This window comes from Panthera onca, chromosome B4, assembly GCF_046562875.1.
Source record: "Panthera onca isolate mPanOnc1 chromosome B4, mPanOnc1 haplotype 2, whole genome shotgun sequence".
Taxonomy (NCBI): domain Eukaryota; kingdom Metazoa; phylum Chordata; class Mammalia; order Carnivora; family Felidae; genus Panthera; species Panthera onca.
In genome coordinates, this window is record NC_138345.1 from 80020972 (window position 1) to 80035813 (window position 14842).

The window sequence follows — 14842 nt, forward strand, 5'->3', positions numbered from 1 at the left end:
TGGGGTCATGGACCATTAAACCAGCCAACCTACAGATGTCTTCATAAGACTTTACGAGATTAGGCTGGGGAGACCCTATAACTCAGCAGCAAGAAGGGAAAACGAGAGGGAAGAATTGCAGATAAGAGATGTGGAAACGAGGCCTCAGCCTTCGGGGGGCGGGGGGGGGGGGGGGGGGGGATGTTGCAGTTCAGTGGGAGGAGGTCTGGCTTCTGGAACCTCTCTGGCTTCCTCACCCTACTTTGGTGAGAGTTTCTGCCTGTCTCCATTAGATTGAAAAGCGCATCAGGCTTTTACTAATTAATAATTATAAACTATTATTTAACATACTTTCCTCCTAATCCAACTTCCAGTTGCTACCTACCCCCACCCCACCACGTTCCTGACCCACAATCAGGTCCTCAGAGAAACAGTTTCTTTGGCACTTGTGAAGCAAATCAGAAAAGATAATAAAATAGCTATATTTACAAGCTCACGCACATTGGGATTTTCAAGCCTGATTTAGATGGTCAGTATGGTTTTCCACAATTTTCATAACCAGGAGCGGACTCTTCTGGGGGTCCCTGGGAGGCTGAAGCTAATATTTACTCTCTGGGCCACTACTATAGCGCTGAGTGCATCCAGAGACCAGGAAGGCAGTCTGAACAGGTTATTAGGGAATAGAATAGGGAACAGGATACATGGTCTCTTATTCCCTCAGGCTTGCGCCACCCTGTGGCGATTTGCAGAAAGTCAGAGACCAACAATCCTCAGGAAAAAAGCCCTTGTTCTGGAAGTCTCGCAGCTCTTTCGGAAAGGCATTTGTGACTAGTTGACATTCCAGGGCCCAAGTTAAGGAAGGGTGTCAGACCCACATCTTCAAAACCACCACTCAGGATCCATATTTGAAAAGCAACCATTTATTAGAACCAATACAAGAGTATGAAAAGAGGGAAAAGAGGGTGGAAGAGGGGGAGAGAATGAGGTCTGCATCAATGTCAGTTGTGGAAACACATAAATTGCCTACTTTTAAACATTTACATTTAAAAGGCGAACATATATATATATCACTTATCCTAAAAAAATAAAAAAAAAAATGAAAAGCAGACATGTTTGGCTGAACTAAAACCAAGAAACACAACCAAAACTCCCCCACAAACCAAAAAGATCCATAGAGAATTCAACTTCCCATTTTTCCACTTAGAAATCTGGCTACCAAGTGTGATGTGTTTTGTGACTCAGGATGGGACAGAGTGCGGAAAGAAGCCCAGCCTCTTGAGTCTCTCGGATCCCATCCTGTGAGAAAGGGCAAGGGCTGCTGGGCCACAGGTGAGTCAACTCCTGGCTACTTGGCAGGAGGCAGGAGGTCAGACTGTGCGCTCTCCACCCTCCAGGACTCCACAGAACCACCTGGTGCCGCCAGCGCTGAGTGAACAAAGTCCACAGAGCGCGGAGAACCGGAATGTGACTGCAGCAAGGGGCCAGGACCTTGTGCTTTTCCATGGGTTACACATCTAGGGCCAAGGAGAGGGGAAAGGAGAAAGAGCCCTGTGGGGAAGAGGAGCTGGCTGAGCCCACATCTGGGCAAGTAGGAATAGTGTCCAAAGTTTTCCCAAACCGGAGGAAAAAGAGGTCAAGGTCAGATTCAGACTGTGGACACTGAGAAAAAGAGGACAAATGAGTACAGTAAGTTGGATGAAGCTTTAAGGAGTATCACTGCCTCATTCTGAGTGTTAAATGTATCTCTAGACAAAAACTTTCCCACAGTGGCTCTTTTTTGGTAGGGGATGGACAAAGTGGTTATGTTTATTGAACCAGCTGGTTCCTATGGAGAGGCGAGGGTGCAGTGATTCCATTCAGGGGGCAATAAAATCAACGCTATAAATTCAGCCCACTGTGTTCATTTTGCTCCTGAGACAGCTGGAGTCTGCTCCAATCCCATGGGGAACAGGACCTTAACACCCAACCTGCAGAAACAAGCAATAGCGTCCCTGCCTCGTGGTTCCCTAATCCAATACTCTTGGGTCTGAAACAGCCTCTCTTCGTGGATGCAAGACATAGAAAATACTAAGTGCCTTCCCCCATGACATCCTAAGTCTGGACTATTAAGACTCCAACATTCACAAAAACACTGTCAACATCTGAACTAGCAGCTTTGATGAGGGGTGGGGGTGGGGGGCAGAGAACTTGCCGAGGTCACTGGCAGTTCCAACCTTGGGACAGCTCAGTGAGGACTAAAGCCCGTGTCAGGCCTAGACTTTAGACTTCGGCTCAAGGCATCCTCCAGCGAGGACCCTACGGTACTCTACCAACTTTGATTTACAATGCCTCACAACACCCCTGTGAGGTAGGTCAGTATCATTAACCCCATTTGACAGATGGGGAACTGAGGCATTGGAAGGAGTGACTTGCCCAAGGTCAGCCATTATGAATCAGTTGAGGAGGTTGGCACACGTAGTCAGCATCCACTCAATTCTTGTTCCACTCCCCAGGGCATTTTACTTCTTAGGGCGCACTTGCAAGCAAAGGAAGTCAGCAGGTACACCTTACACTGCAAACTAGATGATCTCCATCAACCCACAAGTATTAACAGAGGGCCTATTCTTTATCTGGCATAAACACAAGGAAGCTTGGAGACACAAACTGCTTCTGAAAGCCACGTGTTAATGGATATTCTGCAAATAAAATTCCATTTCAAGCATTAAGGGCATGAATTCTTTCATAAAGAAATATTCACTTTATCGTGAAGGACTAAGTCACGCTGATTTCCCAGAGTTCTGTGTGAGAACCCCTACTCCTAAATCCTGAAATTCAAGAACAAAACCTCATTTAAACAAGAACCTTGTCCACAGCAGTGATCTTGATCGTGCGTGGAGTTGCAAGGTTGGGAGGGGAGAGGGTGGGGGGCAAGATTAGCAACAACAGTGCCGGTGGCAGCAGCAGTCCCTATGGGACGAGGCAGGAGGCAGGGATCCTTCTGCTGCCACTGTCCTTCCCCTCAATGGCCACAAGGCATCTTTCCAACTTTCTGTCCCAGCCCAACCTCAGGAGTTGCAGTATCTTCATGAATGGCTCTCAAAATTAAGGATGTGAATGGTGACCCCTAGTTTTCCATTCAGGGAGAAGGGATAAAGTGTTCTCTAGAACTACTTGTAAGACTCTCGTAATATTCTTTAAAATCCTGACAGGGGCCTAACTTTTTGACAAAAGAAAGCTAAAAGGAAAAGCACTTTCCCCCCTCCTTTGGACTACGGCTGGACTCTGGTAGTAATGATTAAGACCCTTGTCCTAAAACTAGGGGGAAAAAAACTAAATACACAGTCAGTCCTAGCTTTGAATCAAATCCTAAAGCTACTGGAAACTGCAAAACACGGACTTGAGCCTTAAAAGTGCTGTGACACAATTAAACTCTATCTTCTCGGGTCTCCTTAAAGAATCTCCAGGCAGGAAGCCCCTCTTTTCCTCTGTGCCCCCACTCACAGTAGCCAGAGTAGCTGGACTCTTAACATACCTCAGAAGCTCAAAGAATGATTTGCCAACACACATGGTATAATGTCCACCAGGGTTACTCTAATGCCAGGAAGGACCGACCATCCCAAGATCTAAATATACACCTTTTTTTACTCCTGACCAACACTGGACAAGCCCAGGTGATGGTAATATTCAAGACTGATTAAAATGACAATGACAGTTCAGGTTCAGTCTGTTTGGAATTCCTCAAAAAGTGTGATGAACTGGCCACTGGCGCCTAGATCAACTGTGAGGTCATACTTGTCAATGCCAGGGGACACAGACAGCTTTAGCGCGCGCACACGCTCGCTCTCTCTCACTCACACACAAACAGACTGGCAAGATAAAAAGTTCATTGCATTCAATTTAGCCTAATTTCTTGATAATAGTTTCCTATTAGATTTTCCGATTAATACTGATGGCTCTTACCTAGGCTGTGATAATTAGGTTTTGATCTATTGTGACATTAATGATCACAATCAGTTGACTTTGAAATTGTCTTAATTAATGGCTCTTCCCTCCTCAGCTGCCTCCAGTGCAGGTTCTATCCCCTCCCCCCACCGCCGTGTTTTAACTCTTTCTTACTGATCCCAGAGACAAATAGCAGTGGAGGATCACTTCCCATAAACCAAGATTTTAAGCTATTTTAAAACATTTCTCTGACAGAAGAACAATACGAGATGACGAAACGAGGATCCGGATGAAAAGGCAAGAGAATGTGCTGTCAAGGCATAGAAAAAACTCCATGTTAGAAAACCACCAAAGTCAAGCATGATGTTATAGAGTGGCAATGACAAGTTGAAGTCACTCTAAAAAGACAAGATGAGGTAGTTTACAATTCAAGAAATCCAGCACAAGCACAAAGAAATTAGAATTGTCTTTATGAAGCTATCCAAAGAACCTGCACATTGTAATTTTCCAGAACAGTTACTCTTCATTCCTGGGAATTCTACCAAAGTCAGTCAATTCTCAGTTACCCAGGCAGCGAAAAGTATCTTTTTCTTGTGGTTATACGGTTCAGAACGGAGAATTTTCTTATGGTTAAACTGGTTCTTAACAGGGCTAGGCCTCACCCTCGACTTCCCTAGATTAATTATATCCGAAACTTCAGGGTATGTGCATTTCCAGGACAGAAATCACCACCCTGTAGTGTTAAATAAAACTACACTGCACAGAATACATGGCTCACATGTTAGATGTGCCCCAAGCCTTCTCTGTGGCTAATCTCGTCACTGAAAAGTATGTCCTTGTTTCAGAGTTAAAGCCAACCTCACGTTAATTCTTCCAAAAGGGATGAGAAAATGAAAAAGGTGTCAGCAACTCTGATGGCAATAAGTGTTACAGAACCCACAATAATGTCACCAACACCGAACTGGATATGCAACACAGATAATACGCTTTCCACAAACAAGGATTCACTAGATCTTAAGAAATACTTTGGCAAAGAGCCTAAAACAGGGATCAAAATGAGGGGTTCTCAATCCCCACTCACCTGTTTTCTCTCTCAGCGACAGCATTTCTAACCAACCTTCAGTTATCCTTATCTTCTGGAATAAAGCAAGTCCTTGTTGTAGTCCATCTATGGCCAGTTAGCTCAGTTCATCCAAGGTCACAGGTCTTTTCCACATATGAATCAACTGTCACCTTCCTACTGCCCCCAAGTCAGAAACATGTCCCCATTTATGGTATTTATTACACTGAACTATTCACAATCAGTTCATCCCACATCAGCATCAAGGTTAAGGCCAGAGACTGCGTCTTCTTGAACTCTGTACCCCCAAGGCCAAAAAAATGCTTGTTGAATAAAAAGAATGTTGACGTACACTCAGGTGGCTGGAATATGGACAGTTCAATACAAATCCACTATTATTAATTGGGTGGGGACACTGATTTCTGAGCATATACTCCTGGATGCAACGCTGGTCATATCTCTGTTTTTGAAAACGTAACTGTTACAATTAGCGGTAAAGCCAGCATCAAACTCGAATACACTGGATCCAGACCATTCCTCTCTCCACCCTGCCACAGGTATGCTTACCTGGCGGTTCAATTACAAAGGTACAGATCGCAACAGTGTGATTTTTACTCTAAGAATCTAAACCAAAAGGATGGAATCATGGTGCAAAATGAGCTTTTCCTTTGACCTCATTTGTGAGAAACAACTTCCACATTTCAAATCTGATGACATAACCCTTCCTGGGGTTCTCATGGCATTGCGAAGTAGTATTTTAGGCCCTCAAATTCAAACCCTAAGGGCAAAAACTGCTCCCCAGCCCAGACACAAGATAGATCCCTCTGACCCCTGACCGTACCTTAGGTGAGCTAGACTAAATGCCAACCCAACAGAATCACAAGATGAAAATCCCAAGCACCTTCCCAAAAGCCCTAGGATCTGACCTGAACAGATGGAAAATGGCCTCCAGGAGGCCAGCTACAGAACAGAAATGAAGAGAGTTAAGAATAACCTAACTGCCCAAGCTATGGAAACAGGACTAATCTTTCATCACCAATCAAAAGCAGTTCACAGATATGGCTGTAAGACAGCCAAGGACCACCTAGACTTGTGAGCATCAAGGAACACCACCGGCTCAAATGCTCCCTTGAGCAGATGAAAACTGGACTGCAGAGGGAAAATGATACGGCCCTCTCCAGGTTAAAAATGGGTGCTTCCATCAGGACCGATGTTCCTAACAGCTAATCCTAACATGAGGGCATTGGCCCAGAGCTCAGGGCTCAGAAAAGCAGCTACCCTGACCTTGGAAAACTCTGCTGGGCAAGACTCTGCTACTTTCTGTGGAAAGGAAGGTCCTTGAATGTTGATTACAAGAAGAAATTCAGCATCAGAAAGAGGTTTTGAAAGAAGACTAAACACAGGAAAAACATATTTCGAGTACCTGAGACCTAGATGTTTAGGAGTGCTTAGCCCATGGCTACTAACTCTTCTGAGGAGAAAGCCCCATGAAAACAGGTTTCCCTTTGAGGCTGCAATTCTGCAAGGGCCAGCACAGCTACTCAGCACTAACAAATGCCGGGGCACAGGCGGGCATCTGGTTTCCTTTCTGTTGAGGGCTGAAATCAATACTGGCCCCTGGCTCCCTACATTCCTACCGAAGCAGCTGTGGGTAGTCAGGGAAAACAACAAAAATCGTGCTGGCAGCACTCAGTATAAGACCATGATTCAATAAACTGTGAACAGAAAACATGGAGTGAAGAGTAAGGTTTTAAAGGGCTGATGAGTTGTAGATGATACTTCCTTTGTTAAAAGAAAATCAGGTTTTGATGAGTATCTTAAATATTACCTATAACCACGGCAACCACATGCCCCAGGTTTCTCGGGACCAATCTCAGCACAAAATAATTCCATGGTGTTCTTTGTCCAATGCTAGGTCTTGGTCTTAAAAATACTGTCACTGTAGTTTACAGGCCCACTGCTCCTGGGAGGCACACTGGCTACATGGATAAGGGGTGATTTTCTCCACCTGCAAATCAACAGACCCAGATCACCTCCTGAGGGGCTCTGGCCTACTTTTGTCTTATTCTTGTCTACCCTAATTGATATTCTTGGCTCTTTGTAGGACAAATTTGTTTCCTGACCATCCTTTCTTTCTTTTAGATGCCCATCAGATTAAGTACTAAGCAATTATCTAGCACTTGATCTAGACCTTGAATTCTTTCAGAGTAAAGAAAGATGGAGATAAAAACTCCTACCCACTTGAGCTATGGGTTAGGAGTTCTCACCCAATCACATTACCATTCAGAAGGATTTTCCTGGATGACTTAAACCAAAAGCTTCATTGTTCCAGTCTGTCATGTCACTGCAGCAACAGCTGTCTTCTCAACTGTGCAGTATAATTTTTGACATAATTTATACAAGCACACAGAATTCAATCAGCAGCTGAGCAGGAAAGCAATGGTAACAAATGCTATGAATGGGTATATGATTTGCATATTATTCAGCTCATCTGTGGACTGGAGCAATCTATCCATTCCCCCGATTACTCTGAATCATCTAGAAATGGCTGAATGCTCCTGGCCAGACAGCTACATGCTTTAAAAATCAAAAGCAACAACGAAAACAACCTCAATGGCTGGTGAACTCTAGAGTTAAGGCTATTTCAAGCATTTATTCTTAATTCCTCAGCTTTGGACTGGGACACAGATGCTCATAACCCTGCTATTTCCTTACTTTTAGTCTTGTTTCTCTAGCCACCCTCCCCCCCGCCCCCCACCTGAAAGAAAATGGTTAAAGAGAAGTAGGGCATTTCTTGGGGCACAAAGGCAGAAGGATATGGTAATAATCTCTCAATATAATGGCAAAGCAGGAGGAAGCCAAAAGTGAAATCTTTTGCTGAGTAGGGACAGAAGGTTGTGCCAGCATGCTAATGCCAGGGCCTGTCACTCTAAGGTGATAGTCTTCCACAGAAATGCATTTTTAAAAATAAGATACAACAAAGAGTTTGAGGGTGGAAAAAGGGAAGAGTATTATAATACTTTGGGGACTCTTGGTGGCAAATCCAGGAGTCAACAAAGCAGGAAATTTAGGACTATAAACACTATGAATATTTAAAATTTGATGTTGTGGCCATGGCTCCCCTCCAAGAATTCCCCACTGAAAATAATGGCATGGAGGGGACACTTGGGTCCACGGAGAAGTGAGAGTCAGGTCTGAAGCCTCTTTGGTAACAGGAATGCTTTGGGAGGCCACAAAAGTTGGCAGGGCTGGAGGGTGCCTAGCACCTTGGCACAAGCAAGCACCAGGCAGTCACTCACACCTACATAAATATATAGTCCAAATGTGAGGGATGGAAGGAAATAATACATATATACCATATGTGATAATAAAGACAATTATATCCTACCCCATCATCCTCATGTACTAATAGCTAAAAATCTCCACAGTTAACATTCTTGTCATTGTATGACCGACTACACCACCTTGCAGAAGTAGAATCAAGGATTGCTAAGAAACAAGGCCAAAAGTCCTGGAGCTAAGAGTGCCTTGACAAATTTGAGTGTAAAATTTCAAGTCCTCGAAAGGATGGAGCTATTCTGGGAGGATGAGTGGGGATGAACAACAGAGGGTGGCCCAGAAGACCACACCAGGAACCCTGTATTCTACTGGGTAGAGCTGAATGAGGTTGGGAAAGCCCCAACAGGTAGGCAGTTGCTATTGGCTTTTTAAAAAGATGGGAACATCTTTTCCATCCCAACATCTCAAAACAAAAGCTAGCTGGTCATCAACATGTTCTAAGAACCAAAGCAAGAAACCAAAATTCATCATCATTATAACAAAATCCCCCAATCTAAAAAGCAACTAACCCTGAAAAGATCAAGACTCTAAGATGTTTAAAAAGTTAAAACTCATCTTGAGGTCACAGGGGAGCAGAAGGAAGAGATCAGGGCAAAGGAAAAAATTGTGGGAATTACACACAGTATGTAAATGCCTGGTCTTCACAGAGAGACACTTATCATGAATCAGACCATCAGTTATGTTACAAGAGAACCAATACCAACATTTCTCCTGTGGAGCACAGTGATAAGCACATTTTTTATGGATGTGTTTAGGATAGAACAGGGTGGGCAGAAGGGAGAGGAGGCAGGGAGGTGAATGTATTATATACAAAGAGAAATGACAGAGACCACCCCCTCCTTTAGCTCTTTGCTGTTTCTTTCTCTTTGTTTTCCGCGTCCTCAGGATAGGCATGCCACGTCAGTCTCTCTTCATAAAATGCTATCACAATCTGTGGACATTTTACATTAGCTTCTTTTGCAAGAACCAGGTCTGCTTCATCTGTGTCTTTCCTGGAGAGAGAGAATACAAGACTTAGAAGGAGAGGAAGTAAGAATGAGAGATAATCTATCTAAACCAAGGTTTATGTTGTTATATGGATTTAACAGACTTGATTTCCTCTCCATCTTGATTTCAAGGTGAGAAGGACCCTAACAGCTCAGTATTTTCAAGGAGAAATTCAAGTAAATAAAAATTACCAGGGAGTATCATTTAACTACCACATCAGACAGAAACAGAAGTCTTCAGCTAGAACTTAGATGAAAAACAGAAGGCTTAATCAAAAGGCTGAAAATGAAATTATATAAATTTCGCTCCTGTAATTCTGATTTGTGTGTATGAGCATGTGAGTGAACACACGATCAAACCTACATTCAGTCCTATTGATTATGCACAGATTGATCAACCCAGTTTCTGGATCATCTGAGTGAAAAGGTCTTAACCTTCCTCATCTTGTGGCCTTTTAAACACTCATTGTCCTTTTGGAGAGAACTATGGATTGGAATAATAAGAAAACAGAAATTTAAGTCAGCAACAGTACTTATACAAGGGAGAATAAAGGAGAATGTAAAATTTAGTCACTAAAATGAAATGTAGGAATTAACTGCAAATCTCAATTATCCAAGTTTACAAAGCTCTACTACCACGTAGGACAGAAAAACACAGCAAGTCTTAACCAGGATTCCAAATCGAGAAAAAAAATATTTTAAGTTAAAATTCCACCAACACATGAGCAAAGACAACTACCTCCTTTTCTAGAAAACGGAGATATTTAATTCATAGAGGTAAGTATTACAGATGAAAAGAGGAGGGGAAAACACACAGCTCAGAGCAGATACTCAAATTTGGACTGCGGTGGGGAAAAAAAGCTAGTTAATATGTGAATGTAAATCGTGTAACGCATATGGCTGAGTGGAAAAAGCAGTCAATACAGCTCCTTACTTCTGACAGAGTATAATGATTCTTCAAATCTAGGCTTCTGGGTAATTTACCAGCAAAATTTCGATCAGATAAAATATTAAACCTTTTGATTCTACAACTTTTAAGGTAAATTAGCTTCCTCAGCAGCAATGCGGCATGAAGCCTCTATCTAGAGACCAAGCTTAAATCACAAGCCCAGAATACTTGGAAACAGAGAGGTGGTGAGGGCCACACCATAAATCACCCTGTCTTTAAGAAACCAAATTGAGGGGAAGTAACTACACTTTCCTCTAAGAGACATTCCCTCCACCGGATGAAATAACTTATGCTTTGGCTAGTATTAGTCTTAAAGCTTTTTGTTGAGATTATTTTTCTCTTTTAGACATCATTCAGTTGTTTTGATCCTCAGTGATGGCAGAAAGCCTCACTCAACTCCCATCTCATGGCCACAGGCTCATGGTCTGATGGTAAATGATTCAGAACTGTGTAAATAAATGGTTAGGTCATGTCTACAGGGTTCCTACCTAAAGCTACCTTAGGTATTGGAGCTAATGTAATTTGGCTTAATACCAAAGCTTGGGAATATCTTAAATTCATTCTCGATCATAATTCCCGTTAATACTAATAGGTGATATGAGCCAAAGATCTTTGACAATCAAAATTCTTTGTTGGGGAATACTCGGTCTTCCCTATCTTCCATACAAACTCAAGCCACTGGCAAAGAAACACAATTGTACACTGAGGCCCAATCTCTCTCACCATTTCATTAGGAACATTAAATCGCCACAGGAATCTGTCGCCCCAATGATCTTTTCTGGTTCCAGTCCTCTCTCAAAGCCCCGAGCGATATCATTGCTCTGCTATAAATAGAAGATAAAGAAAGTTTACAGCTTGGAGAAGAGTAAAAAAAAACCCTGTTTCTCAGCTCAACAAAGCACAACCTAAGTTCATTTTGTCACCAATTCAAAGAATTCTTAGAACTTAAGAAATACAATAGTGGGCCAGCCAGTGACAGTGATGCTAAGAGATATTTTTGTAAGAAGATGCAGTTGTCTTTCTAATACTCCTTCACAGGATTAGGAAATGGCCCCCAAAACTCTTTCATATCCCGTAAGACATCCTGAAATCATCATCTAGGAACTCATCTAACCCTGTAATCAAACCTCCTTGATATTATGAATTGACTACCCCTACAATGCTGCTTCCAAGATGATAAACAAGTCCATGCTTACCTGAACTAAACCCTTTTTCACTTTATAAACTTCAAATATACCACGTCTTAATTTTTTAGACATTTAAACAGTGACCAATATTTCTAATACTTTTTTTTTTTTTTAACATAGTCCTCTATATGTATGAAAGAACAGCAGTAAGAATGATTCAAGGTAGTACCATAAAACAGCAAATTTCTTTCAGAGCTCACATACTGCAATACCCACATGCTTGGAGAAGAGGGCCTGGTCTATGCCCATCCCCTCCTGAAGGAGAGAACAGAACTGTTCATTAGAGAACAGAACTGGACAGTGATTTAAAACAAACTGATCATTTTCTAGATTACTCAAACTTGGCCAAAATGTAATCATGCAATCAAGACAAGAGTACACCCGACTCAAGGGTGATGGCACTGGTTGCGAGCAAAATGGTGAAATTTTAGACAAACCAGGTAATTTTAAAAACCTTATTATAGAAAATAATGCAAGCTTATCTAGTGGCAACATAAAAAAGATTTAGAAAGACTGCCCAAATGAACTAAATCTCTGATGTCTGATTTTCATAATAAAATCTCTTTGATCTGATATTCACCCTGCTTTTTTCTGAGATACAAAGTATTCAGGATCCAGGTGGTCCCCAAAGATACCAGAACCCACACTGGGAAGGAAATTCCATGCACGGATCAGGGGAGATACTGACTCAAAACACAGCCTCTTTTGGGGGCGCTTAAGGGGAGGAGGTTCCCAGATGTGCACACAGCTGCTCACAGCTGGAATGCTGGCGCACGAACTGAGTCGTAAATCATAGCTGGCGGCTGAAAACAGTTTGCCACATAGGGAGGGAAGGGAAGAAAAATGTTCAAGCTGCTGAAAAGGAGCCGAGGCGAGGAAAATGCTAAAATCATCACACAGGCAGTAATCTTAAATCAGGCATAATGCCGACTAACAAATTTCTTCTGCAGTGGTCTAAAGAAAGAAACGTAATCCCCTCCTGTATCTTTAAAACATACAATCACCTATCTTTCTGGCTGCCTACCTGACAGCCGGGAGCACTGCTGAGAATGCTGTCAGGGGCCCCAGATGAACATTACAATGTAAGGGACGTGTGGGGGTTGTTTTCAAGGTCAGTGGCATCAGAACCTGGCCTTGGAAGACAACTCTCTATGCTGGCCAGTAGGTCTAAGCCAGATTGTTCCTTTTCAAAAGGACAGAAACCTTACGTTGAGGAAAAACAAACTATATGGCACAAATGGCTAGTCATAAGTCTTACACTGTGCCATTTGGTCTCTTTACTTACCTAGAAAATGAATCAAATGACAAAAAAACAGAATACAAAGGACTAATAAAAAAGGAAAAAAAAAAAAAAAAAAAGAACCAAGTCTTAGCTCCTTAGAGAAGGGAAGGCATTCTCAAATCCTCATCAGTACACTATACCATAATGATATACACCCCTCACCAGAATAGTTTTAAAAAATAAGGTTGTAAAAAATAAAATTAATCAGGGAAACAAATAAGGAGACAAACACAAACCCAGAGTCCACTTTCACTTGTAGCTTCCAATCTTTCACTCTTATTTTCAATTCTTTTGGAATGTTGATCTCCCATTTTCCCTATCACTTATATATAGGTCTTTGATGCCTAGGGTCCGACCCACAGAAATCTAAATGTAATTGGTCTGGGGTGCATCTTGGGTACTGGATCTTTTCTTTTTTTAAGCCCCCCCCCCCACCCCTGGTGATTCTAATATGCAGCCAGGGCTGAGAACTAATGTTCTAGAAAAATGGGTACCAAGTAGAATGAAGATAAATAGAGACGCTTATGGCAGTAATGCTGAAGATTCAGAAGTGGACTTATGCTTTTATTTTATTAAACGTTAAAGGTATGATAGATACATCCTTCACCACAAAAGGCTTCATAACCTTGAAATAAACGAGTGGAAGCTGGTGGGGTGTGTGTGTATGTATGTGTGTGTACACAGATAGATGAAAAAAGAGCGGTAAGAACAGTGCTTATGCTAGTTATTTGAGAGCTGAAGATCAGAAGGATTAAAGCAACTGAATCAAACCAATATTTCATAAACACACTTTCCAAACTGAACAATAAAAAGATTCAAGAGATGAAAATTAATTTATTTGGAATATGTAGAATAAGATCAAAAGAGAAAATACCCATGCCACTGAACTGTACACTTTAAAATAGTTAACTGTATGTTATGCGAATTACACCTCAATTTTAAAAAGTGAGAGAATATAAAAGTTTGAAAATAAGTGCTACCTTTGGAACAAAAGGAAAAAAGTAAAGTAGTAAACATTTTAAAACCCTTTTTGTAGACTTAAAAATGTCAAGTCCCTCCCCATCTAAGATAACCTAGCTGCCTTACTCATGGAAAAGACAGGGAGTGGCTGGCTGCCTGTTTTAGAGGGATTTAATTTTGCCACCTTAATACAATTCAGTGAAACGCATACAGTATTACATTTCTCACTCAGCCAGGAGGGGGCGCTGTAGTCAATAAACATATCTCCCTGGAAGCTCTTTTGTTCAACAAATTACCTTGCAGACCATCCTTAGAAAAGAAACAACCATAATAAGGCTGGGGGGGGGGGGGGGGGGGCGGGGCGGCAGGGGGAGGGCGGGCGAGTGGCAAAACAATTGTTTGTGGGGAAAAGGGAAAAGGAAGCTTACCTCTCTCTTTTTTTTGGATTTGATATCATCAGCATTGTTCGAGAAATTGGATTTCCTCTTGTTACTTTCTGACTTCTCCCTGGGTTTGTTATTTTCACCCTCCTTCATCTTCTTATACTTTTTCATAAACTCAGAAATTAGCTCAGGGCAATCCAAATTTTTCTCAGGTTCCCAAGTATTGTGCTCCCTGGGCACAAAGAATGGAAAGAAAAAGAAAAAAAAAAAAAAAAACGGAAAGAATGAGGGGGAAAAAAATCGAATGCTTTCTTAAAGACAGGTAGGCAAAACGAAAAAAAAAAACCTATACTTAAAAGAGATAATAAATTTGATCCCAGGATCTATCCAAGAGAAATGAAAAAATATATCCACAAAGAAACTTGCACACAATTACTTATAGCAGCATTTTAACAGCCAAAGACAGAAAACAATTCAAATGTCCATCAACTTGTGAACGGATGAATAAATGCAGTATATCTACACATAATAATACTATTCAGCAACAAAAGAAACACAATACTAATTAATACATGCCACAATATGAAAGAACCTCAAAAATAATAAGCTGAAAGAAACCAGATGCAAAAGGCTATATATTACTGGATTCCATTTATATGAAATGTCTACTAAAGACACACTTAGAGACAAAAAGCAGACCAGTAGTTCCTCGGGGCTGAGGTTTGGGATTAACTACAAATGAGTTCAAGGGCATCTGGGGAGATTACGGAAATTCTAAAAATTGAGTGTGGTAATT

The 14842-nt window shown here is 41.7% G+C and overlaps 1 protein-coding gene across 6 annotated transcripts in view; it reads right to left on the reverse strand.

The window, feature by feature from the left end:
- Positions 1-879: 879 nt before the first annotated feature.
- Positions 880-14842, reverse strand: part of CBX5 (chromobox 5) — a 44716-nt gene continuing 30753 nt past the window's right edge. For all 6 annotated transcript variants that reach the window (XM_078449815.2, XM_078449812.2, XM_078449813.2 and 3 more), the window contains 3 exons: positions 14092-14278; positions 10958-11058; positions 880-9291 (listed from right to left, as the gene is read on the reverse strand). In XM_078449815.2, coding sequence (XP_078305941.1) covers positions 9141-9291; positions 10958-11058; positions 14092-14278 — 439 coding nt within the window. In that variant the 3' untranslated portion in view covers positions 880-9140. The remainder of the gene's footprint in view (positions 9292-10957; positions 11059-14091; positions 14279-14842) is intronic.